This window comes from Etheostoma cragini, chromosome 16, assembly GCF_013103735.1.
Source record: "Etheostoma cragini isolate CJK2018 chromosome 16, CSU_Ecrag_1.0, whole genome shotgun sequence".
Classification (NCBI taxonomy): domain Eukaryota; kingdom Metazoa; phylum Chordata; class Actinopteri; order Perciformes; family Percidae; genus Etheostoma; species Etheostoma cragini.
The window spans coordinates 3563887-3582381 of NC_048422.1; the positions used below are offsets into that span (position 1 = coordinate 3563887).

The following is an 18495-nucleotide window of genomic DNA, read 5'->3' on the forward strand; positions in this document are numbered from 1 at the left end:
CCTTTTTTAAACATAAAAACATCCGCAAAATTGTGTTTCCTAAACCCACCAGACTATATTTAAATAAACAATAATTTTCTCATCGTAAAATACAATTTATTCCAAGTCAACAGAAAAAAAAATTTAACTAGAAAAGGCCATGGGTTATAAATAAACACATAGTTTACAGATTTACATGTTAAAATATGTTGGCTTTTGTACATGCTAAAAGTGTTGCTTTTTTAAATGGAGTCTGGTGGGTTTAGCGCTAGTGACCTCCAATCTGTTTCTGGGTAAACAGACAGTTCCAGGGACAGTCCCCGGTTTTGGTGACCTGTCCACAGCTGGATCTGTCCCCAGAAGTGTCCCCGGTTTTCACTGTGACTGACAGACCCAAAATTGGAACGAAAGAAAGCAAACATTGACCAAACATAGCCGACAGTCGCTCAAGACAGCCAGAGCCAGCGCTGGTCAGAGCTCAGAGATGTTTTAGAAAGCCGTATTATACAACGCTAAAATTACTGATTATTTACATGGAGTCTGGTGGGTTTAGCAAACGCATTTTTATGTTTTAAAAAAGGATCTTAACAGAAAGGTCGACCTCCTTAGAAATCCTTTCAATAAAGTTGTCAGACACTTAATGTAGAATGATAAGAATAATAAGAATATTAATCTGAGTCAGTCAACGGCAAAACAAGCACTTTTGTGAAGGTAAATAAAAGCCGGACAATTATCCTATTAACTTACATTGCAGCTAGTTGTGCCAACTGCAGCAATCTCGTTTAGTACTGCATCAATGTCACAGGAAAATACTTCCTCAATAGTTTTTGTTGTATCCAATACTCAATGAGCTGTTGCAAAAACAAGTCTGAAGCAATAAAGCAAAAGCTGTCATATAAATGTAGTTCAGTAAACATTACAGTATGAAGTAGCAGTAGGGGTGATTCTTGGATCAGACCTTTTGGGGGGGGGGCTCAGCCCCTAATGAGAACAGCTCTAGGACTAGTGTCCCGGTTTTATGTTTTACAAAAATAAAAACATGTCGTGTTTTGGAGGTGTATTTGCTTCTGAGCTGAAAATGTCCCCGGATTTTGTCAGAGAAATCTGGTCACCTTATTTTAAAAGGTCTATCTCTGTAGGGTTCATTTCCATAATGCTGTCAGACACTTATTATTATTATTATTATTATTATTATATTGATCTGAGTCTGTCCGTGGCATAAATACCAATACAAACTGGACAACTGTCCATTAAACATACATTGTAGCTTCTTTCCCCTCTGCTGACTGCAGAAGTCTCGCTTTACACAGGACCATGTCAAAGATTGTTGTTCCCATCAGTCACTTAGACACAAAAACACAGGACAAGAGGGTCCAGGTGGAAAAAAACAGTAGTTACCCTTTAAGGAAAGTGCACTTATTCCATGTGGTTAATTTTTCATGGAAAACTCTTCACTCCAACTCTACATTTACAAACAGCAAACCAGCACCAGGTGAATTTTTCTTATTAAGATATATTGACACAAACACCTCAAAGCAGCAGAACAGTGTGAAGGAAATAAACATGTCTGTATAATAAAAGATATTAATAATAAATAGAGACAAAATGTTTGATCTAATCAAACAGATCGTACACACACATCATTGCAGAATATTCATAACAACAACTTTTATACATTTGTACAAAAATAGAATCATTAGAGGCATCAAAAGCCTCTTTCAAGTTAAAAATAAATATTTAATGCCCGCCAGTAACAGTATTTTTAAAAGTTTCTCATTTGTCAAACAGAAAACATATAACTGCAACTTTTTTCCTACTTGAGTGTTAATAATCAGTTAAAGCTCTGATGTGATGTTTTTGAAGTAGAGCATTGTATTAGTTGTCACTCATTCATTTTCTTTCTTTGAAGTTATATGTTTTTCTACCCGACTGCTGCAATTTGCAACTTTAACACGATACAGACCTGCTGACTGGACAGGAAAGTCAGGACAAAACAGAATCCAAAAGAAGAGACGCGTCATTAGCTTCATTGTTAAAAATGTGATAAAATATCTAATGTGATAAGATATTCTAGTCTGTAACTGTTTCTCCATATAAAATATAGGTAAATTCACACAGAACTTGAGATTAGTAAAAAAAAAAAAAAATCCCAAACAAAATGTGCAGTAATCAAACATTAAGGCATTCTCAAAAGTACCAGTGTCGAGAGGTTTTCATTATAACGTGGCAGTTGAATGTACTGCTCTCTGATTGGCTGGCAGGTGTCTGTTAACATCTTATATGTGGACATTTCAAACATAGCTCATGTGAACAGTTTAACCCTCGTGTTGTCTTCCTGAAAATCAACACTTTCTACGCTCTACGTTTTTAACGTTTTCTTATGTTTTTGTCCGCTTTTCCAACACATTTTTCAATGTTTGTCACTTGTTTTTGGAATTTATGGTTAATGAACCATGTAATCAAATCTAAAGACACGTGTTGCAGCGCATCTCAGATTAGTATGAGAGTCTTTACTGTCATCTACTTTCTTTACACACATACACACACACACAGACACGCACACCGCAGCTTGTTGCTCTCTTCTACCAGCCCAGGGACTAAGGAAAGTAGCAATTGTGCTAAAACCTGGTACAATGCATCGCTCTTTGTTTTTATACAAGGTTGATGTTTCTATAAAGTACATTACTATTAATAACAGCGGCTCTGTTTCAACAACTTTAAACTGAGAATAGTGTACATGCAGGGTGTCATGCACTGTGGTGTTATGTCTTTATTAAGCCACTAGTTAAACCTCTGCTAGCCGCTAGGCTAACTTATAGCGTGACACAGTGTTATGCCATCATTTCAGCCGAGAAAAGATAAATGTCTGGCTAAGGCGAGTAGAGCAGTCTGATGTGTGCAGAGGTCTGTATCGTTTTACTGTCGCAGACTGGTGCCGCTTTCTAAAGATTTAGAAGAAAACAGCCACGCGTAATGCGGCTGCTAGCACACAGCTAGCATGGTCCCTCCTGAGTCATGCTGTTTAAGAAACTCTTGATTTGATAAAGGCAGCGATGCATTTTGAAATGTCAATATCGCAGCCAATCATGTTCATTTAATCATGAGAAGCCAAAATGGGGATCTCTATTAACTTACAATTAATTGTGCAGCCGTAGCTTAATGTACACTAAGCTGCAAGTACCATGGCAACAGTAGACCTCATTTTCACAGCGCGCTCTATTTTAATATACTGTATGTACACAAGTGTGGGTACATTAAACTTCAAAAATATACATTTTGTTTAGGATTTCCAGGTTGGCTGTTTTATTTGGTTTTGTTACTTTACAGTGTAAAAAAATGACCCCGACATTGAGTATCAAGGGTATTTGTTTTTACAAGAGCAAGTGGAACACATTTGATGTTCCACTGAGACCATTTTAGCTTAAAAAAAATCCTAATACATTTTTTCTTTACCCACAACCAGCAGCAGATTTATTGTATTGTAACTTTTGACAAAGTGGCAGGTCAAATTCTTATTTAAGACCATCCTAAAAATCTTGCTATCCTTGGCAGAAATGGTCTTTAATAAAAAAAAGGTGCAAATTAGGAAAATGATAAATATGATTAAATAATGGTATCCCTTATGCACAGTAGTGTTATTCATCTCATTTATGTTCAATAATATTTATATTGCTCTGAAAAATATATGTGTCAACAATCAGTCAAATAACAATTTTTTTAAAAACCCGCTGTTGAGTTAAAAGTGAAATCCCACATCAGGATTTAGTTCCTTTAGTTCCAGAATCAGATCTTTTAATAGTGACTGAGACCATGGTGATAGAGACGTCTTCGCTTGCAGATCTTGAATCGAACAATTCCTTTCTAAAAGATCCAATGAAAGTCAGAAAAGTTTCAACCAGCCAAAAAACAAAAATAAAAACCAAGCAGCTGGAAAAACAGCGAAGAAACTTTTTCCTCACAAAGACATTACTTTAAAGGTTTTTAAGATACACACACGACGAAAACACAGAAACACAGTTTAACGTTTTAACAGTCACTGGATTATTACCAACCACAGCTGAGCTTTAGTTACAGACATGTAAAAAGATTGGGTAACACTTTACTTGAAGGTATCATGAACACATGATTGCATGTGTCCAAGACTAACCCTAACCCTAACCATAATCATAACTTGCCATGACAAAACCAAATGACACTTACTAAAAGAAGCGTTATGTCATCAACGTTTAAGACTTCTTTATAATCTTTATGACACGTTCGTGACAGTGTAAGATACCTTCAAGTAAAGTGTAACAAGAGATTGCAGTAATCAGATTGCATAAATCTATTAATACCATAACGAGTCACTGAAAAAACAAAGTTGTCCAAGTCTTTTTTGTAAAGGGATGGTCCTTCAGCTGTGTGAACACACAGTGGGATTGTAGAAAAAAATAAATAAATAAAAGCTAAGGGATTACAATAATTGTATTACAAAACAAAACTGCAGAGTCGGCCATTTGGAGCAAAGTTTGGCTGGATTTGAAAACGTGTTAAAATTGTCTCTTTAACACTCTCAATTATGACATGAAAATTGTGTTAATATGAAATTAGAGTTCTCACTCTGTAACTAAAAGTAATATAATTACTTTACAGTATTTTGATTACCTCTTATAAGTAATCTCCTCAACTCTGGATTAAATAATCAAAGACATCTTAACATGTTAGTTATTCAATCAATGTTTTTACTGTAACTTCGAATAAAATCATTGGTGGACAATTGTTCCCATTGTTTCCAGTGCAGTTTACTTACTGAAATGACAACTGAAAATAAAAATTGGAAATCTGTCCGTAAATGTAGTTCATCTATCAAATAAATGTGCCCGTTCACATATGCATTCTCTTCAAATTAAATTATCTCCCTTCTCCTTTTGAAAAATTCAACGCCAGAACTTAGTTCATGTGCTTCTGTCTCCTTTCTCTCCTCTAAGCCCCGCCCCCCTCTGGCTCGGTGATTGACACTGGTTTACGGGGCTACATAAATCCCGTTAAACGTCCATCTGTCCTGTTGAGGCGTCGTCGACGTCTCGCTCTGACCGAGAGTTTAAGCAAAACAACAAAATGTTAAAAGTAAACCCTCGGCCTGTCGACCTATCGGCTGATTTTCCCACGCATATTCTCCTGGTGTCCCGCCTCCTCAGCAGCTGGAGCCCTCGTTGCCAGTGCCTCCCCCTCTGTCTCCAGACTTTGCAGTGGCAGAGCCAACAGTGATTTGGCAGCCGTTGGTGACGTGACTCATGACCTTCTGTTTTAGCTGCGCGACCTGCTCCCGCAGCATGGCGGCGGTGGAGGCCAAGTCCGAGTTCTGGTTCTTCAGTACCTTCACCTTCTCCTCCAGCCGCGAGATCCGCTCCAGCTTCCGCTTGCGGCACTTGGACGCGGCAATACGGTTGCGGAGCTTCTTGCGTTCTGCTTTGATTCTTTCCTGTGTCTCCAGGTCTATTGGGGAGAGGGAGGGTGGGGATGTGGGATCGCCCAACGATTGAGGCACCTCAGGGACAGTCTGAGGGGCGTCCATGCCTCGGGCGTGGTGTTGAGGGGCTCCACCACCACCGTGGCCTGAGGCACTACCGTAAGCCATTTGCCCCACAGGGTATGTCACCTGGCCTGGGTTGTAGCTGCTGAGATTGGTGTAGACGGGCATGTCTCCGCTAGACATCAGGTTCCTCTGGTAGGATGTCTGCAGGGAGACGGCGGAGGACGAGGACGGGGACATGGGGCCGCTACCCACCAGCTGGTTCTGCTTGTGGAGGTCGGCGAGCGCTTTGACAAAGCCATCAGCAAAGCCTTCTTGCTCGTTGGTGGCCTGGTTGCGGTACATGAAGGGATTGGTGGAGTTTGACACGGGACAGGTGGTGACCAGACCCTGGTTGGACTGGATGATCAGGTGCTCCAGGTCAGGGGAAGCCAACTTCAGCAGATTCATGTCGGTCGATGACGACGCTGATGTCAACATGGAGCTGTTGCCGGCAAGCCCCAGGTTGTGGTGGTTTCCGCCCCTGCCTCCTGCTGCACTACCGCCAGGGAAGTGATGACCGCCCACCATGGACATGACCTTCTTATTCATCAGCATCTTGCTTCCCGGGTAACGCTCATATTCTGGGATCTGGCTGAACCCGGGGACGACTTCAGCCAAGCGGGAGTCGTCGTGGTAGAAGGGAGTCTCCATCTTGGCTGTCATTGACAAAAAGGCGTCTCAGAAGAAATCTTCATAATCAGATTAACCTGAATATCAAAGGGGATTGAATTCCCCTGACGTCGGCGGCTGGAGGATGAACGCAGGACGTAGAGAAGCAGAGACGAAGAGAAGAAGAAGAGAAGGCGAGTGTCTGCAGGAAAAGAAACAGACACCTCTGTAAGAAAAAGAGAAGAACAAAGATTACTGAGGTGTAAACTGGGAGGTGGTGCTGACACCACCTCCCATTGATTCTACTGGTGTGTGTGTGTGTGTGTGTGTGTGTGTGTGTGTGTGTGTGTGTGTGTGCGTGCGTGCGTGCGTGCGTGCGTGTTATTTACAGAGATGAGATTCAAGACATGTATCCAGCTCTGATTGGACAAAAAAACAAGGTCAACAATTATTCAATATCTCCAGATTGATGCAGTGTAGATACTTACATTTTTTTGTATCTAGGAACTAAGCTCAGCAGCATTTCAAAAAGATTCCTCTTGCAATTGAAGGCCTTCCAGAAGATATGTAATCCAAATTGAACTGCAGTGTCTTTTTTGGAGCATTTGTACATTAAATCCACAATGATGTGCTCATTCATCATATTACCCAAAATGAGATACCCACATTGCTTCATGGTAGAGTTGTACTCTCATTTTTTTGCCTTAAAACAGCTTCTCCATTCCATCCAGTTCTCCCGTTAGATCTCAGGCCTTTCAGTAATCAAGTCTGAAACTGCAGTGTCTTTTTAAAACTTTGTACAAGAAATTCAAAATAATAAATAAAAAACTATGGTTATCTTTTTTTTGCGTCACCATTTTGACTCCCAGAATGCAGCGGAGTGAGTGTGTCGACCAATCAGGGGTCTTCCTACTATAGTCTGGAGCGACAACGATGTCCCTTGCCTGGCAAATCCCTGTTTGTTTCAGGGAAACATCCAACTTCAAGCAATTTGCCATTATTGAATAGTAAGTTTTGGAAAGATTTACAAATTAGATGTTTAATTTACTATCCAACTTGGAAGTTTTGGGGCCGCAAGTGTACATAAAGCATGTATCCAGGTAATTTAAATAGCTTTACTGTTACTGTATTGTGTGAACAATATTGTATTGTATTGTATTGTGGTGTTTTCTTTTATCGGGGTGCAAATGTTCCACCAAGACAAGTTCCTTCCCAAGACCATTTTACAAAACCACAGTCACAGCACCTGGAGCTCATTATGAGGAGCCAACTTTGGTACAGCTACATTCTAAGAAAAGTTCATTTGTTATCCAGATGATACCCAATTATATGAATCAATCAACCAGATGAAACCAATCAGTTATTTGATCTTCCATTATGCCTTAGGGATATAAACACCTGGATGATCTTCAATTTCCTGATGTAAACCTCATACAAATCTGAAGTTATTGTATTTGGCCCCCAAACACCTCCAAAGCTTATCATCTAAAGCAGGGGCATAGCAAAAACATTCTGGGCCCTGTAGAAAGGCATTTTTTATGGGTCCCTCCCCGAATCCACGGCTATTCATTCTAGTATCTTTTTGAGCCCTCCTCACATGAGGGCCCTGGATACCTTTACCTCCCAGTCTGACGCCCGTGATCCTCAGAGTTATATTTGAACAGGATACATCCTTTAATACCTATATAAGACACATTTCAAGAATTGTCTTTTTTCACCTGCGTAACATTGCAAAATTTGCACATCCTGTCTCAAATAGATCCAGAAAAATGCATGTATTACTTTGAGCTGGATATTGTTCCTGCTTCTCCTTATATCAGGTTGCTCAAACGAATCCCTTAAGACTCTTCAGTTGATCCAAAATACTGCAGCACATGTACATACAAGAACTACGAGAAATATCATATTTCTCCGATATTAGCTTCTCTGCAATGGCTTCCTGTAAAATCCAGAATTGAATTTCAAACCCTTCCCCTTGCCTAAAAAGTTAATAGTTATGCACCATCATATCTTAAAGAGGTCATAGTACCCTTTTTCCCTACTAGAACACAGTGCTCACAGAAAAAAAATGTACTAGTGGATGGAGTTTTCAAAAGTAGAATGGGAGCCAGAGCCTTCAGCTATCAGGGTCTTCTACTATGGAACCTGCTCCTGGTTTTGGGTTTGGGAAGCAGATACCACCTCCACATTTATGAGTAAGCTCAAAACGCTCCTCTTTGATGAAGCTTTTAGTTAGAGCTGACTCAGGTTTGCCTTGGACCAGCCCTTTGTTATTCGGATATAGGTTTAGACTGCCGGGGGACTTCCTATGACACACTGAGGTCTCCTCTCCTCCCTCTCTCTCCACCCGTGTCCCTATAAAGCATGCTACTAACAACGTCCCGAAAGTCCTTGTGCTTTGTCACCTCGCAGATTTACTTGGATTGTGGTGGCACCTGGATCGTGGTCACAGCTGCTGCCATGGTTCAAGGGCTGGGCGGTATATCAGTTTTAACTTAAAGCAAGCAAGCTAGCGAGCAAGTCGAGCATCAAGCTAGGTGATGTAAATTGTCGGAGAAGAGAGATGTAGTTCACTGAGCAGTTTCACACAAAGCTAATTGGTACTACAACAAACCTGCGACAAACTTTTACTTTCTTAAATATCCCATGGCATAAAAATTTCACTTCGTGAGTTGTTTTTTTCATTAATATGCGTTCCGCCAGCCTGCCTATGGCCCTACAGTGGCTAGAAATGGTGGTAGGTTTAAACCGATCCCCGGGTATCCTGCTCTGCAATTGAGAAAATTACATTTACATTACACAAACGAGCAAAGTGTAAGTTGGTCAAGGCCACACCCCTAGCTTCCACCGTGCCCAAGGCTGCACCAAGGCTGAATTTTGGGAAAGAGACTTCATATACGGTATTGGGGGACCACTAAGGCCTATCTAAAAGAGACTGAAGATACAGTATTAGGGGACCACTAAGGTCTACATAAAAGAGACTGAATCTACAGTATTAGGGGACCACTAAGGTCTATATAAAAGAGAATTCAGATACAGTCTTAGGGGACCACTAAGGTCTAGGTAAAAGAGAATTCAGATACAGTATTAGGGGACCACTAAGGTCTTTATAAAAGCATCCAAAGAGCACCATGTCATGGGACCTTTAACTTGCACAATATCTTTTAAATTGACTGTGTGTGGATTGGTCGCCCTAGAGATGCCACTTCACCTCCTGGGCCCTGTAAGGTGCTCGGGAGCAAGACACCGTACCCCATTAACCGCTCAGGACTAAATGTAACCGTAATGTCTGCTGAAATGACAGGCAGCTTGCGATGCTTTGTACCAGGCCCAAAGTCACCTATTTTCAGGCGACTGAACCACCAACTATAACTGATACAACGGAGGTCTGTTGTCGGCGTGACAAAGCTCTGCAGCAGCTTAGACAACTAAACTGCCGCTCAGCGTCACGTGACCAGTCGGCGGTCTCCTCATTTTTTAGGCTATCGTCAACTTTGGTCTACATTTTTGTACGATATTGTACAGAGCCCTTCATGAGAATGCCTTGCACACAACATCAGCCACTTCAGCATCTAGTAGCCTGACAAAAGTGATCACGAGACACAGGATGTGAGTCCGCTCAGGTCGATCGTCTCCTCGCATATTTGTTTCCTGAGAAGAAACTCCTCTGTGCTTTAATAGGACAGTAGAGACAAATGGCTCATTACTTATATTTAGAAGAGAAAGTTTCAGAAATATTTTACCGAAAACACTAGGTTGAAGTCAGTCTGATAAACACCGGCGGCGGCTGAGATTTTCTCTTGCCGGTGCTATGGGGTTTGCATGACTTTTCACTGTGGGTGCTGTGAAATATTCGGTTTCCCATTAATTAGCTGGTTGCAACATTTTAATTTCTACTGCAACACCCCCGAGGTGTTCACACACGTGAGTCTCCACCTATGGTTTCCACACGCTTGGTTAATGTTAAGTTTCCAAACTGTGGTCTGGCTAACAGGAAGTGGGAGAAAGTTCAAAAGTTCAATGTGTAATGCACCCGTTGGCCAAATTAGATCACATGTGTTGTTTTTTCAGTCTTAAACACTGCTGGGTGGTAACACATTACTAAGTAACATAGCACTGTACTATTAGTACTTTTCACAGAAAACCGGTGGTGTAAGAAATTTCTTTAATTAATGGATTGTGTCTACAGTAACTAATCCTTTACCAGAATGTGATTTGTTTGTTGTCCTAGGCAGGCTTTCTTATACAGTGCCTTGCAAAAGAATTCACCCCCCTTAGCTTTTTACCTATTCGGTTACATTACAGCCTTTAGTTCAATGTTCTTTTTAAATGGAATTTTATGTGATGGATCAGAACAAAATATTTACATAAAACAATTTTAGGAAAAATTGGCATGTATTTGTCATGGAGCCCAAAAAAATCTCTGGTGCAACCAATTACCTTCAGAAGTCACATAATTAGTGAAATGATGTCCACCTGTGTGCAATCTAAGTGTCACATGATCTGTCATTACACACCTTTTTTTGAAGAACAAGGAACGCTCCAAACAATGTTGTTGAGAAGTAAAAGTCAGGGTTAAGTTATAAAAAAAAATATCCAAGTCTTTGATGATCCCCAGTAGCACCATCAAATCTATCATAACCAAATGGAAAGAACGTGTCACAACAGCAAACCTGCAGAGAGACGGCTGCCCACCAAAACTCACAGACCGGGCGGGCAAGGAGGGCATTAATCAGAGAAGCAGCACAGGGACCTAAGGGAACCCTGGAGGAGCTGCAGAGTTCCACAGCAGAAACTGGAGAATCTGGACATATGATGACGATAAGCCGTACGCTCCATAGAGAAGGCCTTTATGGCAGAGTGGCCTCAAGAAAGCCATTACTGTCGGAAAAAAACAAAGTGGCACGTTTTGAGTTTTTTCAAAAAGACATGTTGGAGACTCCCAAAATGGATGGAGGGAGGTGCTCTGGTCTGATGAGACTAAAACTGAACTTTTATGCTATGTTTGGCTCAAACCCAACACATCACATCAGTCAAAGACCACCATCCCCACAGTGTAACATGGTGGTGGAGCATCATGCTGTGGGGATGTTCTTCAGCAGCCGAGACTGGGAAACTGGTCAAAGAGCAACATTTGAGTGGTTTAAGGGGGAGCGTGTTGGAATGGCCTAGTCAAAGACCAGAGCTCAGTCCAATAGAAAATCTGTGGTCAGATTTAAAGATTGCTGTTTACAGGCGCAAAAATTCCAAGCGAAACCATCCAGGAATGGGCAAAAGTCCCATTGGTGACATGTGGCACGCTCATAGAGACTTATCCAAAGCAACTTGGAGCTGTGATTTTGTCCTATTTGTTGTTTGTTTCACAATAATAAAAAATCATAAAAAAAAGTTTTGGGCATGTTCTGTAAATTAAATGATGCAAATCCTCAAACAATCTATGTTAATTCCAAGTTGTGAGGCAACAAAACATGAAAAATGCCAAGGGGGGGTGAATACTTTTACAAGGCACAGTATTACATTACATGTCATTTAGCTGACACCTCATCCAAAGCAACTTACAACTTGCCTCTGGAGTAACTAGGGGTTAAGTGTCTTGCTCAGGGACACATTGGTTGATGCATCGCAGTGGTAATTGAACCCGGATGTCCTACACCAAAGGCATGTGTCATATCCACTGTGCCATCACCACCATGACATGATAATTTACAAATGAACACATGACACATGAAAGTTAAGTAAATTAATATTCTAACTTTTTTTAAGTCACTTTTTAAAAAGTAACGCATTATACTTCCTGTGTAGTTCCGCCGGATGCCTGTCACCTTCTGCTTTGTTTATGTTAGCGTTCTAAATTCTAGTTTTCTCATGAACGTGTTCATTTGATATCTTACTATTGCACAACAATTCGTATAATATCCTATGAAATTAGGTGAATGACAGTTAAGTTTAGCGGTCTTTACAGTCAAGTTTAGCTGAGAAAAGAATACTGTGAACCGAGTACCGGTCACTGTGAGGTAGTCTATCCACAACGTTCCACTTCCAGGACTGCTCTGGTGCTACCAGAAATTATGCCGGATTTCTATTTCTTTCCATTTTCTTTGTGTTGGAATTTTAAACTCCGGTGGATTTCTGAGGACTCTAAGGTAAATCCAGACAGCTACTGTAGCTAGACTATCTGTCCAATCTGAGGACTATGGTTACCTGGTCCTCAGGTCTCTGCAGGGTAAATCCAGACAGCTAGCTAGACTGTCTGTCCAATCTGAGTTTTCTGTTACACAACTAAAACAACCTTTGAACGTACACATGTTCCACCAAAACAAGTTCCTTCCTGAGACTGAGAGGAGATTGCAGCGGCACCATCGCTCCGTCCGGCGCTTAGCACCGCCCAAGACGATTGTGATTGGTTTAAAGAAATGCCAATAAACCAGAGCTTGTTTTTCTCCCACCCCAGAACGCTGTGTGGACTAGCCAGACCCTCCTCCGCAGGGCTGTCGAGGAAGGTCTGCCAATGCTAGATTACCTTCTGAGAAACTTGCCAAACACTTGTCTTATACAATGTGTTTATTTAATGTATTTATTCATTTGTCAAATTAGAAATTATAAAAATGATACATAAACGACATAAATGTCAGTGCTGGCGGGTTGCAATGGCTACCATAGCCATTGCAACCCGCCAGCACTGACATTTATGTCGTTTATGTCAAGTAGGTAGCTACAGCAACACCCTCCCTGTGTCCGTACAGCTGGTCTGTTTCCATCAATGATCAGTGGGTTCTTTGAAAGAAGATTTAAAAAGATGATGTTGTGCACATCCATGTAGTTTCCGGTGCAGGACAAAAAAAGGTGAATGATCCTTCCTCGGAAGGCCAAATTGTGGGCCAAAACGTTGTGTTGCCTTATTTCATTACAGTATTTATCCTGAGTGTTACGCTGCTGTGCCGACTTTCCCTTCTTTAAACATTCTTTAAAAGAAGAGCCACACCTCTGACCCTCTCTGCTCCTCACTCTGAGTCCCAATACAGGAGCTACACCTGGACAAACCAGCTGAAAAACACATGAACTAAGATTTTCTCTCATTGGCATACATATTGTAATTGTAAATACATGTACATCATGCAGTATCAGCATATGACTATGCCATGTTGTATATAAAACCATATTACCCACCAGTCAGTGCACTCTGGTGGACACACGATGCAATGGCAACAAAGTTACCTCCAACATGGCAACACGTCTTACCTATCAGCCAACACACACATTCCTTAAACAGGCTTGTGCAATTTGTTAATAACATCCTATAATAAGCCTAAATCTGAGGTAGGGCCAACTTTACTATTTCCATTTTCTTCTGCCTCACTTCTACTTCACTACACTTCACAGGGCAACATATGTAGGCTCCTTTTTATTTCACCTACATTTAATTGAAAGCTGGAGTTACTTTGCAAATAAATAATTGACACACAAAATAAATGAGTGCTACATAAATAAATGAGGAATTGTTACGAATAGTTCATAGTTCAAATCATCTAGCTACAACATACTACCAAATACTGCTTCCATGTTGATCCATCCAATAATAATAAACCAATCATTTATGATAAAACACCAGTGAAACAGTAGGCTATAAACATGAGGCTAGAGATCATTAATAATAATAAAAAAGTTAAACAGGTTATGTCACATCCTTGTCATTGCTGTCTGAAACACATTTTAATGATTAGTGATAGCGTCCGTGCACAGGCTCAATTAGTCAGACAGTGAAAACATTCAAATTGATAACCTGTGAGTGGTGAAGCTGTTACGGTTTGACCCCCCCTCTCTGACCCGTCAGTGCGCTTCAAACGCGTTAAAGTTGCCGGTACAGCCGTCAACTTCACACCGCGAGGCTGGTGGATTCACACACGATTCATTACGATAACGATCCAAAACAACATTTCCGATTGTTCCATGTCGAACTATGGTCATAAAACATAACACGGCGGCTGGATGTTGATACGAACAATAATAATGGTTGGTATATACCATAGGTTAATACTCACGGAGAGAAGAAGGGAGCTGCTGAACGATCCGAGGACTGACAGAGTGAGTCAGTCTCTCTCTCTCTCTCTCTCTCTCTCTCTCGCTCTCTCCATCATAACTCTGACGTTTCAATTTTTTTTTAATTAAACAGCAAGCATGGATCCTTGTGTAACTTTGGTTTGAGAAGTGGGAGGGGCACAAAACAGGGGGTCTGGGGGGGTCCTCTGTCAAAAAAATGTTTTTTATTTGAATCTTCATTTCCATTTATACGGATTATAGTGATTTATATTTATTACAATTTATTATTACAATTATTTTATTTGATGTAATTGTATCATATATGTCTAAATGCAGATTTAAAAGCATTCTCCACATCGCAAGGAAGTAATTTTTTGGTAATTTAACGGAATAGTTTTCCCTTACAAAAGCCACCTTCAAAGGTAGTCACGCAACCTTGACACAGTCCTAACTATGAAACACCCATGTGTAATATATTTAATTGATAAAAGTGAATATCCTTAAATTCACATTAACAGTACAGAGAGCATGACCTCTTCAACCTCTGTGGTAGCTAAGACTAAAGTCCAGGATGGCTCGGGGACCATCGGGGGTCCTTAAAAGCTCCAATATTGTAAAAAGTCAAATTTGTCTTGTCTTTTATTATAAAGCAGGTCTATATAAATACTGTAACGATCAATCCACACAGAAATGAAAAACAATGCCTTAAAATGAGCCAGGAAGTCAGGACTTCAGTAAGGCTGTGATGTGACTGTATAGGTATAGAAAATGCCACTACAGTGCCGTTACAGTCATTCCTTGGCAGAGATTGTGAGAGCGAAGATGTGGAAGACCCAGAATTACTGACCAATCAGAGCGGACTTAACTTTCAGAAGGGGGCCTTAAGAGAGTGCTGAAACAGAGTTTCAGAGACAGAGGCCGAATACAGGTATGATCAGAAAGATATTGTTTGAAAAAAAATAATAAGCTTTTTTAACATTGAAGCATGGAAATGTGTTCTAGTAGAAACCCAAATTACAATTATGAACCTAAAAAGTAACACAAAGACATTGGATGAGGATATCTATAAGCAAGAATCCAGTCAGATGGGGGGGACCCTGGGACAAAGTCTTATCAAATAGGGGTCCGTGGTCTAATTTGTGTCAGTTTAGGGGTCCTTAATGTCAAAAAGATTGGGAGCCACTGCTGTAGTCAACAGACAAACACTTCTTACTATGCATCAATGTATGAACAATGTACATATATACAATGCTATATTTATATACAGGTTTTACATGTTCAAATAAACTATTACAATATTTGAGTCTGTCTCTGTCATCTGTTAGCTTTTTGTCACTTGGCTAAGACACCTGACCTGATGAGAGACCAAAAATTGAAAGCCTCGGGACCAACCAACAAATAACCACTGTGTGTGTGTGTGTGTGTGTGTGTGTGTGTGTGTGTGTGTGTGTGTGTGTGTGTGTAAGAGAGATCACAAATCAGTGTTTACTTTGGCTGGGCGAAGTAATTACAGTTCTAACAGTAGGTGTGGCAAACACACAAACCCACGCTCACGTAAATACAGCAGATGTGTTCACTGTCTATTCAGAAGAAAATAAATTGAGTTGTCTGGGAACAAAATATGGACAGGTAATCTGGACAGCACTCCAATTAATACTTTTTATTGCCACACGGATGTTTCGGACGAGGCGCCCTCCTTCAACATGTTTCTCAGGCAGTCTTGATTTAGACTAATGGCACATGAATGCACACAGATGTAGACAGAAAGGAGGAGAGAGGAGTTCCATTTGTCAAAGGAAGTCCCCCGGCAGTCTAAACCTATAGCAGCATAACTAAGCGCTGGTCCAAGGCAAACCTGGACTGCCGAACTACTTTTGGAGACTCTGGGAATCACAAGTAACTGCATTCTGGGAGCCGGTGGTGTAGTGGGGAAAAAGGCCGCTTTGGGCGTTCTAAGATATGATGTTGCCTGGCCGCAGAGCGTAGGTCAGGAGAAGGATTTCAAATTAAATCCTGGATTTTACTAACACAGAAAAAAGTGATATTTTTTATTAGTTCTTGTCAGAACACGCACTCCAGCATTCAAGATCAGCTGTGGCGTCTTAAGGGACTTATTTGGGCGACCTGATAATAAGAATTACAGTAGTCCAGCCTGGAAGTACTAAATGCATGGACTAGTTTTTCTGCATCATTTTAAAACAGAATGTGCGTAATTTTGGCAATGTTACACACGTTGGAAAAGGCAGTTCTTGAAATGTGTTTTAAGTGGGCATTAAAGGAGATATCCTGATCAGAACCAACTCTACGATTTCTGACAGTGGTGCTGGAGGCCAGTATAGCTACTCTGGATGGCCAATGCCACTGGAGAGAAATTTACATGTAGCAAGGTGTAGGCTGTGGGTGTGGCCTTTGTGCATTCCACTGTGGTACATGATTACAAATGTAATACTGTAGATGCTCTCACATTGTAATGTCGACACAGAAATGACAGAGTGATATTTTACGTGATGCACCAGGTGTGCTCCAATGACTCCGGGTGTGATGTCATGCTGATTTGAGCACGTTCTAAATGTCTAGTTGACCAATGCGATTATCTGGTCAGATCTACTTGTTATATGGTCTCGCATTGCCAGACCTTCCTCCACAGCGCTGTGAAGGAGGGTCAGGCTAGTCTAAACAGCATTCCAAAAACCTGCTCTGGTTTATTGGCATTTGGCGCCGCACGGTGCTCCTGCAAAACAGCCTTTGGGAAGGTACTTTTTTTAGTGGAACGGGTATGTTCAAAAGTAGTTTTAGTCGTGCAACAGAAACTCCGATTGGACAGATAGTCTAGCTAGCTGTCTGGATTTACCCTGCAGAGATCTGAGGACCAGGTAACCATAGTCCTCGGAAACCCACCGGAGGTTAGAACGCCAACACATAGGAAGAGGAAGGGGACAGACAACCGACTAAAAATTAAGGATATCCTGTGGAATTCTCAGCGGCACCTGTTTGTGAAATGTTCTGGTTATATATTACTTGTTGTTGGACAATCCCTTACACCAACTTCTATGATTATGAATCATATTTGTATCTTTCTCTCCTCTCTGACCCCCAACTGGCCGCGACCAGTCAGATGGCTGAGCACTAAGAGCCAGGTGTCTCCCTGTCAACCCTCATGTTGTCTTCCCGTCGACCTGTAACTTTGGGTTTTTCTGGGTTGAAATTTTTCATTTTGTTTTTTCATACACTTTTCTCAACACTGTTGTCAATTTTATCATATTTTTTGTCACTTTTTTTCCTTTTTTTCAATTATGTTTTAGTCAATTTTATTTTTTTGAATTGTTGCTTTTTCTAATGATTTTGATGTTTTTTTGTCACTTTTTTGACTTTTTTAAATTATGTTTAGTCATTTACTAAAAAAAAATCTCACTTTTTCTAATGATTTAGATTTTTTTGGGGTCACTTTTACCAATGCTCTTTTGTCATAGTTCTGACATAGAAAGTTTTCACAAATGGGTCGAACAGGAGGGTTAAAAGGAAGTTTATCCTCGCCGCTGACATACTAAAAGTTTGCTTTTGAATGGAATTGTAAATTATAGAGTGTGGTCTAGACTAACTCTATCTGTATAGTACAATTAAAAACTGAATGAAATATTAAATATTAAATGAAAACACAGGGCGCACGGTCAGCCTGTCTCACATGTCAGATGCTGTTTGTATCCAGACTGAAGCTGACATCACTCTGAGGTTATTTGGCTGTTCAGGGCGAGAGTCCACTGAGCGTAATGGAAAAAATCTCTCTCTCGCATCTGAAAGCCATCAGCTGCCATGACATCATGTGAACAAACAGGCGTTATGGCATCACACCGTGCAAGAGAGAGAGAGAGAGAGAGAGAGAGAGAGTTAGCTCTTTAAGTTTAAATCTGAAACATTTAATCTACTAATCTAACGTGTTTCAAATAAGAAAATTAACACAACTTAATGACAGGAGTGTTCAGGCTTTATGACTGAGAAGACATCAAATAAACCTGCAGTATGTGATTGGCTGAGAGTCTTCTGAGTATTTTTATCTTAATGCTCACACACCCTTGTGTGCGTTTAAAGAGTTATTGCCTACTCAATCATCCATACTTGCTGTTAAATTAGAAAAAACAAGGAAGTTGTTTACTTTCATCCCTTCTTTTTATTTATATATAGTTCCTTGCCAGTGCAGTTTAGTGAGTTTCTATCTAAAAAGATGAGGCTGGCGTCACCGTCTCGGTGTGTTGTTTGTTGCTGTTGGTGTTTCTTTAATATTTAAAAATAATTCAAAAAAAACATTTGATCACAACAAC

The 18495-nt window shown here is 40.6% G+C and overlaps 1 protein-coding gene across 1 annotated transcript; it reads right to left on the reverse strand.

Moving 5' to 3' along the window:
• Nucleotides 1-3347: 3347 nt before the first annotated feature.
• On the reverse strand, nt 3348-14242 carry june (JunE proto-oncogene, AP-1 transcription factor subunit). Its single transcript, XM_034896790.1, has 2 exons — nt 14182-14242; nt 3348-6344 (listed from the first exon to the last, which is right to left on the reverse strand). Exon 2 carries the CDS (start codon nt 6194-6196, stop codon nt 5153-5155), a length of 1044 nt encoding a protein of 347 aa, XP_034752681.1. The 5' UTR covers nt 6197-6344; nt 14182-14242; the 3' UTR covers nt 3348-5152.
• Between the last annotated feature and the right edge of the window lie 4253 nt (nt 14243-18495).